Source organism: Nansenia antarctica (assembly GCF_963989245.1).
Source record: "Nansenia antarctica genome assembly, chromosome: 8".
NCBI classification, from domain to species: domain Eukaryota; kingdom Metazoa; phylum Chordata; class Actinopteri; order Argentiniformes; family Microstomatidae; genus Nansenia; species Nansenia antarctica.
This window is the reverse complement of record NC_137678.1, coordinates 41,483,875-41,508,150: the sequence shown is the minus strand read 5'-3', so window position 1 is coordinate 41,508,150 and position 24,276 is coordinate 41,483,875. Positions and strand designations below refer to the sequence as shown.

The following is a 24,276-nucleotide window of genomic DNA, read 5'->3' as shown; positions in this document are numbered from 1 at the left end:
TTCCCTCATCTGTATGTAGTTAGGCTACCGCTGCTTCCAGCTTCCAGACCAGTTTTTTTACTGCACTCTGCCCTGCCTTTCATCTCCGTGTTAATGGGCCTGGACCCCTCACAGAGGAGGCCCCTGGAGCAGCCTAGTAAACCTAGGGGGAAGAGCCTGTGTCTGTGTGAGATTGTGTCAGAGAACGAGAGAACCCAGGAGGACCTCTTAATGCAGACTGTCTGCGGTGGACACACTTAATCTTTTGGCTGACTCCTCAGAGCAGCGTTTTCAGGCTAGAGTTAGTCTCGTTTTCCCAGACACTTCCGCCCCAAATGCGCCGAAGGTCTGGGCGTACCAACGTGTCAAACTTGGCCTTCGTTACACCAATAGAAAGACTGTCGAAACAAACGGACGGCACATAACCATTGGCTTTAGTTCGCATCAATCAATTCCCACAGCACTAACCCCCCCCCCCCCCCCCCCATCACCCCAAATCAAATAATAACTATTAATTTACTCAGTAAATTCACTCCCCATAATAAAACCTGGTTTGAGTAAACTGTTATTCCAGACTGGTATGAGGTTATGCTAGAGCTAGTCCTTCTGTCACAGCTAGACCTCTAGAAAGACCTCTGGCTTTCTCATGCTGATGAGAGCTGATGAGATTCTTCACATTGCTGCGGCAGATTCACTAGGTAGGTTAACCACCAGCGCCTAAAGTGTCTCTTTATGGTAGGAAGCTACTTGTAGTACAGATCCAGAGGCAGATGTGTGGCTACTGACGGCGTCCTTGTTCGGGACACCGTGTGACATATCAGAGACCCGATTTGGGTAATATGAAACGTTGTCCGGGGGTGTTTGATGGGCTTCTGGGTTGATTGGCATCAGTCAGGTGATCGATATCAAAACAGGTTTGACATTTGAATGTGCCTTCCACTCTACAGTTCCACTCTACATCCTGCCATGGAATTTCTGTCTACGTTTGTGTAATATCAAACGCTATTCTGGCTGTACGATTTTTGATGATGACGACAGTGGTGTGACATTATATTATATATATATTATATGAGACAGTGGTGTCTCATTATATTAAGTGAGTGTGTGAGTGTATTCGCCTCAGCACTAGCAACATGTCACGCCCCTGTACCGCGTGAGGAGCTTGCTAAGATGTACAGTCTCTAAGTAGACCGATAGATGACTGGAGGAGGAGGAGGACGACAGGGTCACATTGTCCCCCTGAGTAATGAACAGGACTGCAGTGGCCGCTCCCTACTATCTACCATGTCTTTGTGTTACCGTGAGCAGATAGGGACTCTCTGTGTCATTGTCACTGCCTCTGTCACACTGTCGACTCAGCACAACCCGTCACCTGAAGTTTTTTTTTTTTATTGAGAAAAAATGATTGACAGGGTTTCTAGCTTGGGTCATCATAAAGCATGTCAGAAACGCATGCTTAGGCGCACGCAGACAACACACGCACACACACACCAACACCTGGATCCTTGATGATTGTGAGGTATAGGCCTAGTTGTTTCACTTGCTTTAGTCAAATGTGTCGCTCTGGATAAGAGCACCTGCAAAATGACTCAAATGTTTGTGTATAATGTTAACGTGTGTGTGTGTGTGTGTGTGTCTCTCTCTCCTGTAGACGCTGTGTTCAGCGGTGGTGCAGGTGTACTCTGCAGACAGGAACTCCTCATGGACCAAGCGGTGTTGTGGGGTGGCCTGCCTGGTCAAAGACAACCCAGCGCGCTCCTACTTCATCAGGGTGTTTGACATCAAGGTGAGTTTACACATGAAACACCCCGGGGCTGAAGACCTACGGCAAGGACGATGGACGGATAAACTGATTGTGATGTACACTCTCTGTATGCCTTCCTGTGCACTTTCAACCACAATCCCACCCCCCCCCCCCTCTCTCTCTCTCTCTCTCTCTCTCTCTCTCACTCACAGACACAGGCACACACACAATATTCTCTCATCGTTCGGACACCATTTTTCTGTAATACCTACACACATTCTCACACACTCACTCTCTCCTGCTAATACCTACTTTCATACTCACCCACAATCTCTCTCTCTCTCTCTCTCTCTCTCTCTCTCTCTCTCTCTCTCTCTCTCTCTCTCTCTCTCTCTCTCTCTCTCTCTCCGTTTGTCCACAGGAGGGAAAGACCATGTTTGAACAGGAACTCTACAACAACTTCAGCATCAACACCTCCAAATCGTACTTCATAACATTCGCAGGAGACGTGAGTGTAGCCCTCCTCTTGTCTAACCCCATTTTACTTAAGAATGAATGAATGCATGAATGAATGAATGAATGACGTTGTATGACACAAAATATGTAGTTGTACATGTAGCCACTTGAGTACAACAATGCACACACAAAATGTATCAAGGATTAAATTATCTGAATAATTCTCTAGACACACACACACACATACACACACACACATACACACACACACTCACACCTGCTCTGTGCAGGTAGGTACAGTACTGTAAGACTCAAGCAGACATAGAGCATGTGGGATGGGTACATCATTCATGGTCAGAAGGACTGTTCATGGTCTGGGGGCGGCTGTGGCACAGGAGGTAGAGCCGGCGTCTACTGATTGCAAGGTCATCGGCTGGCCACATGTCGGGGTGTCCTTGGGCAAGACACTGAACCCCAAATTGCTCCCAATGAGCGGGTCGGCACCTTGCATGGTAGCTCGCCACCATTGGTGTGTGAATGTGTGTGTGAAGGGGTGAATGAGAGGCCGTTGTAAAGCGCTTTGGAATAAAGCGCTCTATAAGTCAGTCCATTACCATTTATGGTCAGAAGGACTGGTCTTGGTCAGAAGGACTGTTCATGGTCATAAGGACTGTTCATGGTCATAAGGACTGGTCATGGTCATAAGGACTGTTCATCGTCATAAGGACTGTTCATGGTCATAAGGACTGTTCATGGTCAGAAGGACTGTTCATGGTCAGAAGGACTGTTCATGGTAATAAGGACTGGTCAGGGTCAGAAGGACTGTTCATGGTCAGAAGGACTGTTCATGGTCAGAAGGACTGTTCATGGTCAGAAGGACTGTTCATGGTCAGAAGGACTGTTCGGGGTCAGAGGAGTTGGAGTCAGGTGATGAGACTAGTACCCTGGCACCATGCATGTCGCCACTAATCTGGGTACTGTTGTTCTTACGTAATGATGTTAAGCCTCTGTTTATATTTATTATCTGTAGTCTTATCTAACTGTTCTCAGGTGAGTTTGTGGAATGTGGATGTGTGTGAGCCTGTGTGTGTGTGTGTGTGTGTGTGTGTGGTGTAGTTAAATGAATAGAGTGTGTTTGTCTCTCTCTCTCCCTCCCTGAACAGACATGCCAGGTGGGGCTGAACTTCGCCAGCGAGGAGGAGGCCAAGCGCTTCCGCAGCGCGGCGGGGGAGCTGCTGGGGAGGCGACAGAGGAAATCTGGTACCTGACCGACACCCCCATCACTGACTCTCCTGACCGACACCCCCATCACTGACTCTCCTGACCGACACCCCCATCACTGACTCTCCTGACCTGACCGACACCCCCATCATTGACTCTCCTGACCGACACCCCCATCACTGACTCTCCTGACCGACACCCCCATCACTGACTCTCCCGACCGACACCCATCACTGACTCTCCTGACCGACACCCCCATCACTGACTCTCCTGACCGACACCCCCATCACTGACTCTCCTGACCGACACCCCCATCACTGACTCTCCTGACCGACACCCCCATCACTGACTCTCCTGTCCTGACCGACACCCCCATCACTGACTCTCCTGACCGACACCACCATCACTGACTCTCCTGACCTGACCGACACCCCCATCACTGGCTCTCCTGACCTGACCGACACCACCATCACTGACTCTCCTGACCGACACCAAGATCACTGACTCTCCTGACCGACACCCCCATCACTGACTCTCCTGACCGACACCCCCCATCACTGACTCTCCTGTCCTGACCGACACCCCCATCACTGACTCTCCTGACCGACACCCCCATCACTGACTGTCCTCTCCTGACCGACACCACCATCACTGACTCTCCTGTCCTGACCGACACCCCCATCACTGACTCTCCTGACCTGACCGACACCACCATCACTGACTCTCCTGACCGACACCAAGATCACTGACTCTCCTGACCGACACCCCCATCACTGACTCTCCTGACCGACACCCCCATCACTGACTCTCCTCTCCTGACCGACACCCCCATCACTGACTCTCCTGACCGACACCCCCATCACTGACTCTCCTCTCCTGACCGACACCCCCATCACTGACTCTCCTGACCTGACCGACACCCCCATCACTGACTCTCCTGACCGACACCCCCATCACTGACTCTCCTGACCTGACCGACACCCCCATCACTGACTCTCCTGACCGACACCCCCATCACTGACTCTCCTGTCCTGACCGACACCCCCATCACTGACTCTCCTGACCGACACCCCCATCACTGACTCTCCTGTCCTGACCGACACCCCCATCACTGACTCTCCTGTCCTGACCGACACCCCCATCACTGACTCTCCTGACCGACACCCCCATCACTGACTCTCCTGTCCTGACCGACACCCCCATCACTGACTCTCCTGTCCTGACCGACACCCCCATCACTGACTCTCCTGACCGACACCCCCATCACTGACTCTCCTGACCGACACCACCATCACTGACTCTCCTGTCCTGACCGACACCCCCATCACTGACTCTCCTGACCTGACCGACACCCCCATCACTGACTCTCCTGTCCTGACCGACACCCCCATCACTGACTCTCCTGACCGACACCCCCATCACTGACTCTCCTGACCGACACCCCCATCACTGACTCTCCTGACCGACACCCCCATCACTGACTCTCCTGACCTGACCGACACCCCCATCACTGACTCTCCTGACCGACACCCCCATCACTGACTCTCCTGTCCTGACCGACACCCCCATCACTGACTCTCCTGACCGACACCACCATCACTGACTCTCCTGACCTGACCGACACCCCCATCACTGACTCTCCTGACCGACACCCCCATCACTGACTCTCCTGACCGACACCCCCATCACTGACTCTCCTGCACTCTGTGACCCCAACCTTGCTCTCCCATGCTGTATATCAGTCTTTGACCCCCCCCCCCCTGACTGTATTGTGGTGTCTCTCTCTCTCACTCTCTCCTCCCCCTCTCCCAGCCCACTATATCGAGCTACTGCTCCTCTGTTCACCAGCCCCGATCTACTCAACTCTTACGCTGCTCCGCAGTAACTGTCAAGTATCTGTGCTCCATTAACAGGCGTTGTTGCTTGGTTTGATTCTCCTAACCACTTCCCGTACAGGGCTGTGTGTCTCCTCAGGCCCAGCCCGCTGGTGTGAGGGAGGTCCAGGGGTATAGGGGGGTCAGTGTGTGTGTGATCATATGATGATTGTCTCCTTGTGGAGGATGGACGGGGCTTTGCTCCCCTCTAAACCTCACATCCGTCCTGTCCATCTGTCTGTGTGTCGCTTTCACTCTAACTCCCAATTCTAGGCTTGACGATCAGTAAACACCAGACATGTACACACACACACACACACACACACACACACACACACACATACTCACACTCACTCACACTCTCTCTCTCTCTCTCTCTCTCTCTCTGTGCCCTACTACACACTAACTCAGAAACCTACACTTGCCGATCAGCAGACACATATACACACACACACACACACTCTGTTCCTCTGTTGCGCCGCTTACACAATAACCTCAGAATCCTATGCTTGCAGATCGCTGTACACTTCAGGCACACCTGTGGCCCCATCCACCCACTCACACCTTCCTCTTTCACTAACGCATACCGCTCAACCCACTCCTGAATATTAATTATCTTAATTTTGTTTTGCAGAAAAGAGACGCGACCCTCTCAATGGTAGGTCATCCGTTGCTATTGAAATTCACTACAGTATTATATTTAATCATCTTGACTTCAGACGCCAAAATAACTCAATCAAACCAATCTGTGATTTATTTTAATCCAGCAACTCATTATTATAGAGATATCCATGCACTTCCATGTAATGATGACATATTTCTGTGGTAATATTGCGGCCCTCTCCCCTATTTTTCCCAGAAGGCTTTGATTGAATGTTTACGCTCCTCCTCCGTTAAGTGCAGGGATCATCGCAGGGAGCCAGGTGTCTGTACCATATGTAACCTAGCCTGAGCTCCTAATGCCTTAGCACCCCCCCCCCCCCCTACACATACATACACACACATGCTCACACACAGAAGATACCCCTCACTGCAAGTCTAGGATCAGATTACCCCCCCGCCCCCCGGTCCTAACCTGAACCATATAGTGGATTAAAAATAAATGACTCTTTAACAGATTATTGGGGCTTCTACCCTGCCTGGCTCTCCTCACCATCACACACACACACACACACACACACACACACACAGCACCCTGCCCTATAAGCTTTCTTCTTACTGTGCCGCAGTTGCCTGTGGCCATTCAGCATGCACCCAAACACACGCACACAGACAGCCATACGCGCACACACACACACAGACACACAGACACACACACACACACACACCTGACAGCAGGGAGCCAGTTCTACAGGAAGGTTAGCAACCACCTCACCTCCGTCTTAAATACCAACCCTCTGATCCAGCCTGCTAGGTGTGCTCAGCATGGGACACACACACACACACACACACACACACACACACACACACAGCACACAGCACACAGCGGTTTACCAGCTTATCTCTGACTGGCTTTGGTGTTGTAAACAGTACACACACACACCTGCTCACCAGCCTGTTTGTAGGGCTGCTGTTGTAAAACGCTGTTCTCAGTCTTCTTGGTCAATTCTGACTACCATCACACACTCAAACCTTTCCATATTTATACATACAAACACACACATTTAAATGCAAAAAAAATGCACACAAATTTCATACACGATTTTTGGGTGTAGGTTGAAGTTGACTCACTTATTGTTTTGTTGAGTAGTCATGGCAGTAGGCACCGCATATTTTAGCCGGGCTACTTTTTGTCCATCCCATAATTGCTTGCGTGTTATCAGACAGATCAGTGTGGGCACAGATAGTCACGCTATCAGTGGAAAAACAATAGACATAGATAGTGTCCTTGTGCAACACTGACTGGTATTGAACCCTGTTCAAAGCGCCATACTTTGTACCGTACACAACACTTCCTCCCTCTCCCTAACTCTTCATTAGGCCCCTGTAGTAGCCTGTAGTGACACACAAACAGACGGACATTATAGATGTGTGTTGTGTTGGACATACGGATAGCATCGTTAGGTTTTTTATGTTGTTTGCCACTTGTGGTCACGAGAGGTACCCTCTGCCCCTGGTTATTGGCTTAAGAGGATTCCAATTCAGAGGCCAATGTGACTTTACCCAAAACACGCACAACTCTGATCCTCCCATCCCAGCATTGTCTACTGTATGTGGAGCGAGCGAGGCGGTCACTATCTATAGGATATAATATAGCTTTATCAGACCTGTTAACAGTTGGATGATTGCTGAGGTCTCACCTACTCCACATTTCCCTGCCCTGTTCCCTGAATTCTCACTTCCTCCATGTAACTGACGCTACTGAGCAGTGACTGATGTAGTCAGTGTTATTGACACGTCAACGTAGTTGGATAACGGACTATTCCATGTCCTCCCTGAGGCTTGCGTCTCTCTTCACTAGCCCCCATATTCTCTCCATCTCCGTCTCTCTCTCTTTCTCTCTCTTTCTCTACCCCCTTGGACCACCATGCTGTCTCCCTGTGTGCTGCCCTGCTCCCTAACCAGCCGCCGCCCCGCCTGACGCAGATTCATAATGTTTAAAGAGAACTGCAGGGATTAACGTGGATTAGCGGGAATGGGTTTTAACGGTTATGTGAAAATCCAGCCAGCGGCGTAATGTGATGGGATTAGAGCTGGCCCGGAAACGGGGTTATGGTTTGGTTATGGTTTGGTCGGAGACAGACCAGGGGAGCGGTGGCCTGAACATGCTCCCTGAGGGGAGGGAGGTGCGAGAGGCGTGCTAGGGAGGGGGCAGGGGGGCGGGGCAAGGCGGGGGCGAGCTTTCGAGAGGGTTCCAGTCCAACTCTCTGGGAATCGCCACTCAGAGCATCCTGAGTCGCCCTGGCACTGCTCTCTGTTTGGACATCTCTCCGTGCTCCACGCACCTCGCCTCTCTGGATAACCGGCTCTGTCTGTCGCCCTGACGACCTCCGCTGCTGCCCTGGCTGACTGTGACACGTCTGATACCAGGGCTCATTGAGGAGGACCGTTGAAGGGAGCTGCCGTCCAGGCGCGTGTCCCCTCTGGTTCTCCAATTTCTTTCGGACGCTTGTGTTTCGCTTCTGTGGTTCCCTGGTTTTGTAAACTCAGACCAGAACCCCCTCCCCAACCCCTCCCTCCAGTTCCAACAGACAAACGGACCAGCGTTGGGCTTGTCTCTAAGTTCCTGCCCTCAGAAAGTGGCCTTCCTATTGGCCTCCCCCCCCCCCCCCCCCCCCTCCAAGCTGACGCGGTGAGATGATGTTCTGCACCACCTTCCTGTCGGCTCCCTCCGAAGAGCTTGGCGGTGGAGGAGGAGGAGGAGGGGTGAGGCCAGGGGGTTGTCTCAGCTCCCTGCAGTGCCTGGTCCTCCCCCAGGAGGAACTCTACGCGCCCCTCTCGGACGCCGCCTCCCGCCTCTCCCTGCGCCACGGCGGCAGGGCCTGCGGCATGGTGGGTAAGATGCTGCTGGACGTCAACATGGCCACTTGCAGCCAGGGGGAGAGGAGGGAGGTGAGGAGGGGGGCGAGACCCTCCCGCAGTCCCTCGGTATCCCCGTCGCTCAGAAAGAGCCCCCACGCGACGGCGGTGGTGGCGGCGGCATCCCCCGGTCAGGAAGGTAGGTAGCACATAGGACGCCCAGGGGCAGGACATCTCGTCTCCAATGATTCCCTATACCTCACTGTCTTTGGACCAAAACAGGAAGGACTCCACTCCCAGCATGGCTGGTCAGTGTTGGGAGTCGTCGTGTTCTCTGTGTGTGATCCTCAGCTCACTCAATGGTGTGTGGTTGTTGGAGTTGTTGGAGTGTTTGTGTCCAGTGTGTGGCTGTAACCCTGCTAGCAGCGCTCTGTCTGAAAGCTGGGGGGGGGGGGGGGGGGGGTCTGTTCTAAACCCTAATGGAGGCTTGACAGAGAAAGAGGAGAGGGAGAGAGGAGAGGAGACGGGCTGAGCTTTGTGGCAATGAGACTGCGACGCTGCAGTGAGGTGATGACAGCATGCGGTGGGATGTTGGCTGAACTCCCCCAGGTCTTAAATCCTAAGTCCTTTTTTTTTTTATTCACCACACGAAAAAGCCGTTTCGTTCGACGATATGCTTGAAAATAGACTACACGCTAACATAGGCTGCTTAATGAGAGCGCAGCCAAGGTGGGTTGGAGAGAGTGGTCCTCACAGACATTTTGGTGACCAGAGAGAACTTCTGGAGATGTGTGCGACGGTTGTGCTCTTGCACGCATCATCATCATCGCCAACCAGTTTGCTGTGCGCAAATGTACAGCATGGGTTTTATCTGTCATACATACATGATCTGATCAGTACCCACACACTGGAAGAAACATGCACAAATTGGCACTTTCTAGTTCATAGTTCTGAGTCCTTTCTTTCTCTCTCTCTCTCTCTCTCTCTCTCTCTCTCTCTCTCTCTCTCTCTCTCTCTCTCTCTCTCTCTCTCTCAGGCCCAGCTCTTCTGCCCATGGCGACCGTGGACATCAAGAACCCGGAGATCACTAACGTGACCCGTTTCCATAACAACAACTCTCAGGTCAACAACATGATGCACTCCAACTTCAACAAGAAGGAGAAGAAGGTGAAGGGCAAGAAGGGGAAGAAACTGACCAAGGCTGACATCGGGACGCCCAGTAACTTCCAGTGAGTCTCACTAACCAGTGGTGTAGTCTAGTTTTTTTCTAGTGGGTATACTGTGAATTCCCCCTCCCAGCCTCATATCGTTCATTTCGGAACGCCATAAAAATAAATCTGCTATATAATACATTTTACGAATGAAAGTGTGAAAGTTCTGTCACAAAACGCTGTTACGTATCCTGGCACATTTTTTAGTAGGTATACGTAAATCCTTGTCCTTTCCTAGTGGGTATACGGCGTAGTCCTGCGTATCACGTAGACTACACCACTGCTCACTACTCAGGGTCATTATACTGGTCATACTGGTCGTTATACTGGGAGAGACTAGTGGGACCGTCCGGACTAGTATCCCATTCATCCCCATCCGAGACATTTTGACATTTTAACCATTTAGCAGACTGTTATTTTATCCAAACGCGATTTACAATTAGAGATTACAGGGACAGTCTCCCTGGGGTAATTTAGGGTCTAAGTGCCTTACTCAAGGGCACACTAGTGGTGGTGTTCCCAGGTCTTACTCAAGGGCACACTAGTGGTGGTGTGCCCAGGTGGGATTTGAACTCATAACCTTCTGATCACCAGTTCCAACTCACTCTATCCGCTAGGTCACCACCACTACCCCTACACTACCAACACTTCTGCCCAATATGCACGGAAGGTCTGGTGGTCTAACACGTCAAACTTGGCCTTTCTTTGCTCAATACAAAGATTGGTAAAAAAAACTTCAGACGCGTAGCCATTGGCTGTACCTGGCGTCAATCACCTCCCACAGCACTCCCCCATGTTTCCCCTCTAATCCCATGTAATATGTAGCTGACATTGATTGATGGCGTGTGAGGATAATCTGGCCCATGTTTTCAGGAACAGGGTCACGGTATAGGGACACTGGGCTGTAGTAATGGACTCGGCTATGCTTCTAGTCATGAGCAGTGTTTCCCATACATAGAGGAGACTTTGGCGGGCTGCCATAGTCTAATTTGTCCCACCATAGTGTCATAACGAACCTTTTTATTTTATTTAGTATTTTAATAATAATTATTATTATGACATATTTTTTAGCACATTTTTCAGCACTACTCGCACTGTTGGGGAAAGTGTTCGAGCAGGTTCGCAAAGGTTTTACTCCCCCTTCCAGGATTTTTTACTCTTTTTTTGTAATAAGTGGACCATGCACATGCCACAGTCTCACAAAATCCTGTGGGAAACACTGATAGGATATTAGGTGCCCCTCTGCAACATAACCCTAATTCACACTACTAGCCAAACCGAGTTGTTCTGGGCTGGTCTAGCTACCCATCATTCATCAAACTCTCTCTCCAACACTCTACTGTGTGTGTTGGGGGCTTAACACACTACAGCGATGACCCAAACCATACTGTGCTGACACTGATCTTTTCCTTTAACTTTTCAGCACTGTTTCAACAAGTATGTTGGATGCTTAATTAAAAATTATGTATGTTGGATGCTTAATTAAAATTAATTAATGATGAAATGATGTATGTTGGATGCTTAATTAAAATTAAAAATGTATTAAATTAATTAAATTAATTAAAAATGTATTAATGCTTTACCATGCCAGAACAGCCCAACGTGGTTCGGTTCTGTGGAGGAGCTAGGGGGGGGTCATGGAATTAGAATTTTCTGAATTTTCTAAGCTGCTCTGAATTCTTTGCTTCTCCCTGTGTTTTACACATGCATTAATAATCATTACCATGGTAATAATGTGCTACAATTCCATGTCAGCCATCATTGGTTTACTAGCTCTGAGGGAGCGTGTGCGTGCGTGCGCGTGTGGATCAATTCCCCAGAGTTAGGGTTATTTACCTCTCTCCCCTGTTTCCTTCCAGACATATTGGACACGTGGGCTGGGACCCCAACACAGGCTTTGATGTGAGTATGAGTGGGTGTGTGTGGATGTGCGTGTCCATGTGTGCATGTTACATCTCCTCTGAAATATTCATCCTGCCTGCCGCTTAAGTCATCATCACAGTTACACAAGAAGATTTTGGAAAATAAAACCTGTATCTGCATAATCCACATCATTTCCCACAAAAAAGGATTGATTAAAGTAATTACCGTATGCTGGATGTGAAAATCATGCATAAACAGGCGGATTTATCTTTAGTCGGAAATGAAAAAATTAGATTTGGATAATTGGAATCCTGAGTTTTAATGCTTTCAGGGACTTGAAGGATGGATCATTTGGAATGTAGTTTTCAACAGGCTCTTGACTCAAACCTAGAATAAACCCCCAAAACAATAAACCAAATCTAACTTTATTTAGAGACGCGTAACAATGACTAAGCTCTGAAGGTACTTAAGGAATTCATTATATAGACCAGACCGCACAAACAGAACAAGCTGTGCTGTCTGTATCTGTGCCCAAACTGAGATAGAAAATAAGCCTCCTTAATCTGGGGCAGTGGTGGGCATAGAGGTAGTAATCACGTACAGCTCTATTCTAGAGTATTCCACTCTGCTTGACGGGCAGTGGCAACTTGGCAACGCTCCTATACTGCCACAGGGTGGCGATGAAGGGGCTATATTTACAGCAGGCTGCTGTAATGCCCGTGTTGCAAGTCAAGAGGTGTATGGATAGTAAATTAGATTTCTGCGTTGTTTTTTGCATACGGATCATGGTACACATTTGTGATTTGTACTCTATATATTTACAATGATAACGGCACTAATCTGTCTCAATATGGAATGCTTTAAGAAACAACAACAACAACAACAACAACAACAACAACAACAACAACAACAGAACAAAGAGAGACTTGTGAGTTAGGTTCTGACCTGTATTCTCCCCCCCCCCCTCAGCTTAACAACCTGGACCCGGAGCTAAAGAACCTGTTTGACATGTGTGGCATCTCGGAGGACCAGCTGAAAGACAAGGAGACCTCCAAAGTCATCTACGACTTCATCGAGAAGAAAGGAGGAGTGGAGGCCGTGAAGAACGAGCTCCGGAGACAAGGTGAGGTGTGTGTGTGTGTGTGTGTGTGTGTGTGTGTGTGTGTGTGCGTGCGTGCGTGCGCGTGTGCGTGTGAGCTTGCGTGTGCGTGTGCGTGTGAGCTTGCGTGCGTGAGCTTGTGAGCGTGCGTGCCGACGGAGGAAGATTGTATAGTGAGACTCCCAAATGTTTGTGTCTGGTTACCTTATCTGTTGGTATGTTTACTGGGTGACAACTGGGTGATTGTGTTACTGTTTAGCATTAGCGGTTAGGCGCCATGTTCCCTCAGGAGCTGGATAGGTTAGACCCTGTGTTGCCTAGTTTACAGACCCTGTGTTGGAGTCGATTCCATTTAAATTCACTAAATTCAGTAAGTAAGTAAACTGAACTGCAATTCTACATTTTCCTCATTCTACAATTTCCCCAACCCATTGAGGAAATTCTGAATTGGAATCAGAATGGTCAGTTTAATTCTTGAATTGAAGTGGAATTGACCCCAACCCTGCTAATCAGCGTGGTGAACGGACGGCCATAGCTTCTGGTGCTCTAACCGCGGTTGTGGTTGTGTTCCTCAGGTCCTCCACGGTGGAGTGGTAGGTCTCTGTGTCTCTGCATGGCCCTGCTGTGTCAGACTGCCAGACAACTCACAGGCTCACACTGACTGTGTGTTGAGTTTCACTCATTAGGGACAGCTGATGAAACCGGGAACAAGTCGCCAACCGATCAAATTATTCTCCGACTTTATTCAGAAAAATTTAAATACATTTACAACGTTGTTGAAAATCAATGACACACTCACTAGTCAAGCCAAAATATTGCAATGCAATGGATTCGGTGAGTAATCCCCACTACTACCTAGTTAGCTACTTTACATTGTTAGCAGGCTCACAAAACAAGCTGTGTTAGTTGACTAGCGAGTGAGTGTGTCATTGATTTTCAACAACGTTGAAATGTATTTTCATTTTTCTGAATAAAAATCGGAACAATTTGATTGGCTGCCGACTTGTTCCCCGCTTTCACCAGCTGCTGTCAGGTGGTGTAACATGCATGGGTCGAACATCAGACCAGGAGTGGGTTTGCAGTGTGCTGAAGTGCCGTGTGTGTTCTCTGTTTAGGGTAGTAGCTTTCTACAGACAGCAATATCACGTGTGTGGGATACAACAACATATTCATCTCGTGGATATTTTACTGCAGTGTTAATCTGCATTGGTTTCATTTCAATTCAGGAAGTTACCTGTAACTCCAATTCCGAATGTCCCTCATTAAAAAGCATAGAGGAAATATAAAATCTGTTTACCTGAATTGACTGACCAAATTGAAATGGAATTGACTCCCAACTCTTGCTCAGTCAGATTAGGACAGCGGTTCCCAAACTTTTTCAATCAGGCCCCCCTTGGGTAATTGGAAATATTTTCGAGCCCCCCCTAACCCGGTCCCCACCTAGATTGATATAATTAATTGTATAAAGTTGTACAAACATTACATTTTCTCTTCTAATAATAACAAGACACATATATCCAACTATAGTTTTATATTTTATTATGGGTTGAAAAGGAACATAAGTGCTTGGCAAATGATCCTGTGCCACTGAAATATTCAACATATCAACATTAACTAATTTCTACTGCATCACTATTCTTACTCCACACATTCCTATCACAATTACGATCAATGACTTGTGTGTGCTTGCTTTGCCTTGCAAATCTTCTCAAAGCGGGGTTGTTGTTTTGAGACTGCCACTCTCAGTTCATTCTCAATGTTCAACTTCGACCTGTATTTGCTTTTGATAGCAGCAACAGCAGAAAAGCCTATCTCACACAGGTACGATGTTGCAAAAGGCAGCAGTATTCCCACAGTTGTTGTTTTTTTTATTCTTAGTTTTTATTTCTGCGCCCCCCCTGCAGTACCCCCGCGCCCCACTAGGGGGGCGCGCCCCACAGTTTGGGAAACGCTGGATTAGGAGAACATGAATGAAGTGATGCTGCCCCTAGTGGCTGGTTCTGTAGAGGCCATAGTGGGTCCAGGTTGTTGGTCCAGCCTAGTATGATCAAACCTGATTAAAAAAAAAAGAAGAAATGTTCAAAAGCATGTCGTACTGCATCTCTCTAAGACCAGAGTGTCACTGCTCTGATGCATGTTTTAAAAGACGCAGGATTCCCAGTGGTAGGTCTTAAGCTGATGATGTTTCTCCTCCTCTCTCTCTTCCAGCCCCCCCACCCCCTCCCTCCAGAGGCGGGCCTCCTCCCCACCACAGCTCTGGCCCCCCTCCACCCCCTCCCCACCACAGCTCCGGCCCCCCTCCTCCACCACCCCCAGCCCGGGGCAGAGGAGCACCCCCGCCCCCTCCCCCCTCCAGAGCCCCCACCTCCGCCCCTCCCCCACCTCCCCCCTCCAGACCGGGCATGGGAGCCCCCCCACCGCCGCCTCCCCCCATCCGAGGCCCTCTCCCCCCTCCACCCCAGCCTTCTCATGCCTTCGCCCCCCAGGCGCCCCCCCCTCCCCCACCACCCTCCGCCCCAGCAGGTATGGGCTCCGGAGCTCCCCCACCTCCACCTCCACCTCCTCCTCCTCCTGGCCCTCCTCCCCCTGGTCCTCCCCCCATGTCCGACTCTAACGGGGGAGATGCCTCCCCCGTGGCTCTGGGCCCGGGTACGGGTGCGTTGCTGAGTCAGATCAGACTGGGCACTCAGCTGAAGAAGGTGGAGGCCAAAGAGAAGGCGGACCCCCCCGGTGGGAGAGACTCACTCCTGGAGCAGATCAGACAGGGGACCAAGCTCAAGACTGTGAGTGGACATGACTCCTTAGCCCCTATACCCTTACTCTACCCCCTACCTATACCCTTACTCTACCCCCTACCTATACCCTTACTCTACCCCTACCTATACCCTTACTCTACCCCCTACTCCTACATATACCCTTACTCTACCCCCTACTCCTACATATACCCTTACTCTACCCCCTACATATACCCTTACTCTACCCCTACATATACCCTTACTCTACCCCCTACCTATACCCTTACTCTACCCCCTACCTATACCCTTACTCTACCCCTACCTATACCCTTACTCTACCCCCTACTCCTACATATACCCTTACTCTACCCCTACCTATACCCTTACTCTACCCCCTACCTATACCCTTACTCTACCCCTACCTATACCCTTACTCTACCCCTACCTATACCCTTACTCTACCCCCTACCTATACCCTTACTCTACCCCTACATATACCCTTACTCTACCCCCTACCTATACCCTTACTCTACCCCCTACCTATACCCTTACTCTACCCCTACCTATACCCTTACTCTACCCCTACCTATACCCTTACTCTACCCCCTACCTATACCCTTACTCTACCCCCTACATATACCCTTACTCTACCCCCTACCCCTACCTATACCCTTACTCTACCCCTACCTATACCCTTACTCTACCCCTACCTATACCCTTACTCTACCCCTACCTATACCCTTACTCTACCCCCTACCTATACCCTTACTCTACCCCCTACCTATACCCTTACTCTACCCCCTACCTATACCCTTACTCTACCCCCTACCTATACCCTTACTCTACCCCTACCTATACCCTTACTCTACCCCCTACATATACCCTTACTCTACCCCTACCTATACCCTTACTCTACCCCTACCTATACCCTTACTCTACCCCTACCTATACCCTTACTCTACCCCCTACCTATACCCTTACTCTACCCCCTACCTATACCCTTACTCTACCCCCTACCTATACCCTTACTCTACCCCCTACCCCTACCTATACCCTTACTCTACCCCCTACCTATACCCTTACTCTACCCCTACCTATACCCTTACTCTACCCCCTACCCCTACCTATACCCTTACTCTACCCCCTACCTATACCCTTACTCTACCCCTACCTATACCCTTACTCTACCCCCTACCCCTACCTATACCCTTACTCTACCCCCTACCCCTACCTATACCCTTACTCTACCCCCTACCTATACCCTTACTCTACCCCCTACCCCTACCTATACCCTTACTCTACCCCCTACCTATACCCTTACTCTACCCCCTACCTATACCCTTACTCTACCCCTACCTATACCCTTACTCTACCCCCTACATATACCCTTACTCTACCCCTACCTATACCCTTACTCTACCCCCTACCTATACCCTTACTCTACCCCTACCTATACCCTTACTCTACCCCTACCTATACCCTTACTCTACCCCCTACCCCTACCTATACCCTTACTCTACCCCCTACCTATACCCTTACTCTACCCCTACCTATACCCTTACTCTACCCCCTACCTATACCCTTACTCTACCCCTACCTATACCCTTACTCTACCCCTACCTATACCCTTACTCTACCCCTACCTATACCCTTACTCTACCCCCTACCTATACCCTTACTCTACCCCCTACCTATACCCTTACTCTACCCCCTACCTATACCCTTACTCTACCCCCTACCTATACCCTTACTCTACCCCCTACCTATACCCTTACTCTACCCCTACCTATACCCTTACTCTACCCCCTACATATACCCTTACTCTACCCCCTACCTATACCCTTACTCTACCCCTACCTATACCCTTACTCTACCCCTACCTATACCCTTACTCTACCCCCTACCTATACCCTTACTCTACCCCCTACCTATACCCTTACTCTACCCCTACCTATACCCTTACTCTACCCCCTACCCCTACCTATACCCTTACTCTACCCCTACCCCTACCTATACCCTTACTCTACCCCCTACCCCTACCTATACCCTTACTCTACCCCCTACATATACCCTTACTCTACCCCCTACCTATACCCTTACTCTACCCCTACCTATACCCTTACTCTACCCCTACCTATACCCTTACTCTACCCCCTACCTATACCCTTACTCTACCCCTACCTATACCCTTACTCTACCCCCTACCTATACCCTTACTCTACCCCCTACCTATACCCTTACTCTACCCCCTACCTATACCCTTACTCTACCCCCTACTCCTACCTATACCCTTACTCTACCCCCTACCTATACCCTTACTCTACCCCTACCTATACCCTTACTCTACCCCCTACCTATACCCTTACTCTACCCCTACCTATACCCTTACTCTACCCCCTACCTATACCCTTACTCTACCCCCTACCTATACCCTTACTCTACCCCCTACCTATACCCTTACTCTACCCCCTACTCCTACCTATACCCTTACTCTACCCCTACCTATACCCTTACTCTACCCCTACCTATACCCTTACTCTACCCCTACCTATACCCTTACTCTACCCCTACCTATACCCTTACTCTACCCCCTACCTATACCCTTACTCTACCCCTACCTATACCCTTACTCTACCCCCTACCTATACCCTTACTCTACCCCTACCTATACCCTTACTCTACCCCCTACCTATACCCTTACTCTACCCCTACCTATACCCTTACTCTACCCCCTACCTATACCCTTACTCTACCCCCTACCTATACCCTTACTCTACCCCTACCTATACCCTTACTCTACCCCCTACCTATACCCTTACTCTACCCCCTACCTATACCCTTACTCTACCCCCTACCTATACCCTTACTCTACCCCTACCTATACCCTTACTCTACCCCCTACCTATACCCTTACTCTACCCCCTACCTATACCCTTACTCTACCCCTACCTATACCCTTACTCTACCCCTACCTATACCCTTACTCTACCCCCTACATATACCCTTACTCTACCCCCTACCTATACCCTTACTCTACCCCTACCTATACCCTTACTCTACCCCTACCTATACCCTTACTCTACCCCTACCTATACCCTTACTCTACCCCCTACCTATACCCTTACTCTACCCCTACCCCTACCTATACCCTTACTCTACCCCCTACCTATACCCTTACTCTACCCCTACCTATACCCTTACTCTACCCCTACCTATACCCTTACTCTACCCCTACCTATACCCTTACTCTACCCCTACCTATACCCTTACTCTACCCCCTACCTATACCCTTACTCTACCCCCTACCTATACCCTTACTCTACCCCCTACCTATACCCTTACTCTACCCCCTACCTATACCCTTACTCTACCCCTACCTATACCCTTACTCTACCCCCTACCTATACCCTTACTCTACCCCCTACCTATACCCTTACTCTACCCCTACCCCTACCTATACCCTTACTCTACCCCCTACCTATACCCTTACTCTACCCCTACCTATACCCTTACTCTACCCCTACCTATACCCTTACTCTACCCCTACCTATACCCTTACTCTACCCCTACCTATACCCTTACTCTACCCCTACCTATACCCTTACTCTACCCCTACCTATACCCTTACTCTACCCCTACCTATACCCTTACTCTACCCCTACCTATACCCTTACTCTACCCCCTACCTATACCCTTACTCTACCCCTACCTATACCCTTACTCTACCCCCTACCTATACCCTTACTCTACCCCCTACCTATACCCTTACTCTACCCCCTACCCCTACCTATACCCTTACTCTACCCCTACCTATACCCTTACTCTACCCCCTACCTATACCCTTACTCTACCCCTACCTATACCCTTACTCTACCCCCTACCTATACCCTTACTCTACCCCTACCTATACCCTTACTCTACCCCCTACCTATACCCTTACTCTACCCCTACCTATACCCTTACTCTACCCCCTACCTATACCCTTACTCTACCCCCTACCTATACCCTTACTCTACCCCTACCTATACCCTTACTCTACCCCCTACCTATACCCTTACTCTACCCCCTACCTATACCCTTACTCTACCCCTACCCCTACCTATACCCTTACTCTACCCCCTACCTATACCCTTACTCTACCCCTACCTATACCCTTACTCTACCCCTACCTATACCCTTACTCTACCCCTACCTATACCCTTACTCTACCCCCTACCTATACCCTTACTCTACCCCCTACCTATACCCTTACTCTACCCCTACCTATACCCTTACTCTACCCCTACCTATACCCTTACTCTACCCCCTACTCCTACCTATACCCTTACTCTACCCCCTACCTATACCCTTACTCTACCCCCTGCTCCTACCTATACCCTTAGGGCCAATCCAAATTCCCTTTTCTACCCCTATGGCTCGTTTTCGAGTGTGACTCGATTCGAAGCCAAGGCCTTCGAACAGAGCCACAAGCAAAATCTACCCCTATGAATTGGGACAGCCCTTCATGACGTCAACAACAGTGGTTTAAATAGACGCGGTACGGGTGACGCGATCTCGCAATGCCTTCTTCAGCTGTGTTTATTTCTGTTGCGTGTGCTATAAGGATCTTTTTTCGTTTGTTATCAACACACTGTAGTGTTTAGACGTTCCTTTTTTAGTCTCTTCCGTCAGCGATGTCTTTTTTGTGGACATCGCAATAATGACAATGAATGACTCCAACCAAAACACAGAGTATTAACCAGATCTGTCAGCGCACGATGTTCCTCCAAAGATACCCGTGACTCAATCCTCAGCCACCACATACACACGAGTCCATCAGTAGTCATAAAGCGTTGTCCAAAAATCACGTTACCAAGCGCCTTTCTCAGAACAATTCGTCGTCTAGAATCCAAAAATCAATCCATCATAGTGGTGGTCAAAAACGTAGAAAGAGGATCTCTTGGGGACGCGGACACATTTGCCCGTGAAGGAGAGATGACAAATAAGCGGAAACATTTCTCAGTAGAGTCGAACGGGGATAGATCATCATCCTTTACGCGTATCCTTAACTGTAGTTACATTTCGCGTGTCATATGCCATTAGACATGGACATATGTCAATGCGCGGCTGTCATGCACAAATCAGCTTGTAACGTTAGACACACAGCACATCGGCATGATAACGTTTTGTTGTTGTTGTGCTTGTTATAAAGAAAAGGTCTATAATGCATTGAAATGAATGATACAACCCATTAATAATATTACATAATAACAACTGCTCGGATTAGATTGCGGGTGGAAATAGGTCAAAATGCGCATCATGTACAAGTCAGCCGAACGTTTGATAGATAACTTTACATATGTGTACCATCATCCGCTGTCAAACGCCACAGGTAATAATTGATTTATGATTGTACATCTCTGAAATGCTCGACTGTCATGCAGCGTTGCGTTACTGTAACGTTAGACACAGCACCGACATAAAAGCGATTTTTGGGTTATGCTTGTTATAAATAAAAGGTCTATAATGCATTGTAATGACATTAAACTAAGACAATATGATGGTTATCATAATTTTTAAAATCTTTATTAATAAGTAATTACAGAGAATTAAAATGACATTTCCGCATTGAATAGAGCGACATAAGATTTCTGTAGATGATTCGCAATGCATCCTGGAATCAAGGGGTACGGCTTCAAAGCTAGTCTGGTCCTGAAATCGCTCGAAACGAAGTCATAGTTAGCCCTCCCCCTTACCCCTAGCCCTCGATGAAATATGAATTGGGACAGCCCTACCCCGAAACGTGAACGCGCAAATCGAGCCATGGGGTGAAAACGAAGGGCTAGGGGTGAATTGGGACGGGGCCTTACTCTACCCCCTACCTATACCCTTACTCTACCCCTACCTATACCCTTACTCTACCCCTACCTATACCCTTACTCTACCCCTACCTATACCCTTACTCTACCCCTACCTATACCCTTACTCTACCCCTACCTATACCCTTACTCTACCCCCTACATATACCCTTACTCTACCCCCTACCTATACCCTTACTCTACCCCCTACCCCTACCTATACCCTTACTCTACCCCCTACCTATACCCTTACTCTACCCCTACCTATACCCTTACTCTACCCCCTACCTATACCTTACTCTACCCCCTACATATACCCTTACTCTACCCCCTACCTATACCCTTACTCTACCCCTACCTATACCCTTACTCTACCCCTACCTATACCCTTACTCTACCCCTACCTATACCCTTACTCTACCCCCTACCTATACCCTTACTCTACCCCCTACCTATACCCTTACTCTACCCCCTACCTATACCCTTACTCTACCCCCTACTCCTACCTATACCCTTACTCTACCCCTACCTATACCCTTACTCTACCCCTACCTATACCCTTACTCTACCCCTACCTATACCCTTACTCTACCCCTACCTATACCCTTACTCTACCCCCTACCTATACCCTTACTCTACCCCTACCTATACCCTTACTCTACCCCCTACCTATACCCTTACTCTACCCCTACCTATACCCTTACTCTACCCCCTACCTATACCCTTACTCTACCCCCTACCTATACCCTTACTCTACCCCTACCTATACCCTTACTCTACCCCCTACCTATACCCTTACTCTACCCCCTACCTATACCCTTACTCTACCCCCTACCTATACCCTTACTCTACCCCCTACCTATACCCTTACTCTACCCCTACCTATACCCTTACTCTACCCCCTACCTATACCCTTACTCTACCCCCTACCTATACCCTTACTCTACCCCTACCTATACCCTTACTCTACCCCTACCTATACCCTTACTCTACCCCCTACATATACCCTTACTCTACCCCCTACCTATACCCTTACTCTACCCCTACCTATACCCTTACTCTACCCCTACCTATACCCTTACTCTACCCCTACCTATACCCTTACTCTACCCCCTACCTATACCCTTACTCTACCCCTACCCCTACCTATACCCTTACTCTACCCCCTACCTATACCCTTACTCTACCCCTACCTATACCCTTACTCTACCCCTACCTATACCCTTACTCTACCCCTACCTATACCCTTACTCTACCCCTACCTATACCCTTACTCTACCCCCTACCTATACCCTTACTCTACCCCCTACCTATACCCTTACTCTACCCCCTACCTATACCCTTACTCTACCCCCTACCTATACCCTTACTCTACCCCTACCTATACCCTTACTCTACCCCCTACCTATACCCTTACTCTACCCCCTACCTATACCCTTACTCTACCCCTACCCCTACCTATACCCTTACTCTACCCCCTACCTATACCCTTACTCTACCCCTACCTATACCCTTACTCTACCCCTACCTATACCCTTACTCTACCCCTACCTATACCCTTACTCTACCCCTACCTATACCCTTACTCTACCCCTACCTATACCCTTACTCTACCCCTACCTATACCCTTACTCTACCCCTACCTATACCCTTACTCTACCCCTACCTATACCCTTACTCTACCCCCTACCTATACCCTTACTCTACCCCTACCTATACCCTTACTCTACCCCCTACCTATACCCTTACTCTACCCCCTACCTATACCCTTACTCTACCCCCTACCCCTACCTATACCCTTACTCTACCCCTACCTATACCCTTACTCTACCCCCTACCTATACCCTTACTCTACCCCTACCTATACCCTTACTCTACCCCCTACCTATACCCTTACTCTACCCCTACCTATACCCTTACTCTACCCCCTACCTATACCCTTACTCTACCCCCTACCTATACCCTTACTCTACCCCCTACCTATACCCTTACTCTACCCCCTACCTATACCCTTACTCTACCCCCTACCTATACCCTTACTCTACCCCTACCTATACCCTTACTCTACCCCCTACCTATACCCTTACTCTACCCCCTACCTATACCCTTACTCTACCCCTACCCCTACCTATACCCTTACTCTACCCCCTACCTATACCCTTACTCTACCCCTACCTATACCCTTACTCTACCCCCTACCTATACCCTTACTCTACCCCCTACCTATACCCTTACTCTACCCCTACCTATACCCTTACTCTACCCCCTACCTATACCCTTACTCTACCCCCTACCTATACCCTTACTCTACCCCTACCCCTACCTATACCCTTACTCTACCCCCTACCTATACCCTTACTCTACCCCTACCTATACCCTTACTCTACCCCTACCTATACCCTTACTCTACCCCTACCTATACCCTTACTCTACCCCCTACCTATACCCTTACTCTACCCCCTACCTATACCCTTACTCTACCCCTACCTATACCCTTACTCTACCCCTACCTATACCCTTACTCTACCCCCTACTCCTACCTATACCCTTACTCTACCCCCTACCTATACCCTTACTCTACCCCCTGCTCCTACCTATACCCTTAGGGCCAATCCAAATTCCCTTTTCTACCCCTATGGCTCGTTTTCGAGTGTGACTCGATTCGAAGCCAAGGCCTTCGAACAGAGCCACAAGCAAAATCTACCCCTATGAATTGGGACAGCCCTTCATGACGTCAACAACAGTGGTTTAAATAGACGCGGTACGGGTGACGCGATCTCGCAATGCCTTCTTCAGCT

At 49.1% G+C, this 24,276-nt stretch overlaps 1 protein-coding gene across 2 annotated transcripts in view; it reads left to right on the top strand.

The window, feature by feature from the left end:
* LOC308164558 (actin nucleation-promoting factor WASL-like) overlaps positions 1-24,276 on the top strand; it is a 35,295-nt gene that overhangs the window by 3,965 nt on the left and 7,054 nt on the right. Inside the window, exons 2-9 of one of the 2 annotated variants that reach the window (XM_080538625.1) lie at positions 1,631-1,765; positions 2,145-2,231; positions 3,343-3,439; positions 5,909-5,932; positions 9,770-9,962; positions 11,804-11,846; positions 12,777-12,930; positions 15,115-15,689. In XM_080538625.1, coding sequence (XP_080394751.1) covers positions 1,631-1,765; positions 2,145-2,231; positions 3,343-3,439; positions 5,909-5,932; positions 9,770-9,962; positions 11,804-11,846; positions 12,777-12,930; positions 15,115-15,689 — 1,308 coding nt within the window. The remainder of the gene's footprint in view (positions 1-1,630; positions 1,766-2,144; positions 2,232-3,342; positions 3,440-5,908; positions 5,933-9,769; positions 9,963-11,803; positions 11,847-12,776; positions 12,931-15,114; positions 15,690-24,276) is intronic. The other variant, XM_080538626.1, reaches the window with a different exon arrangement.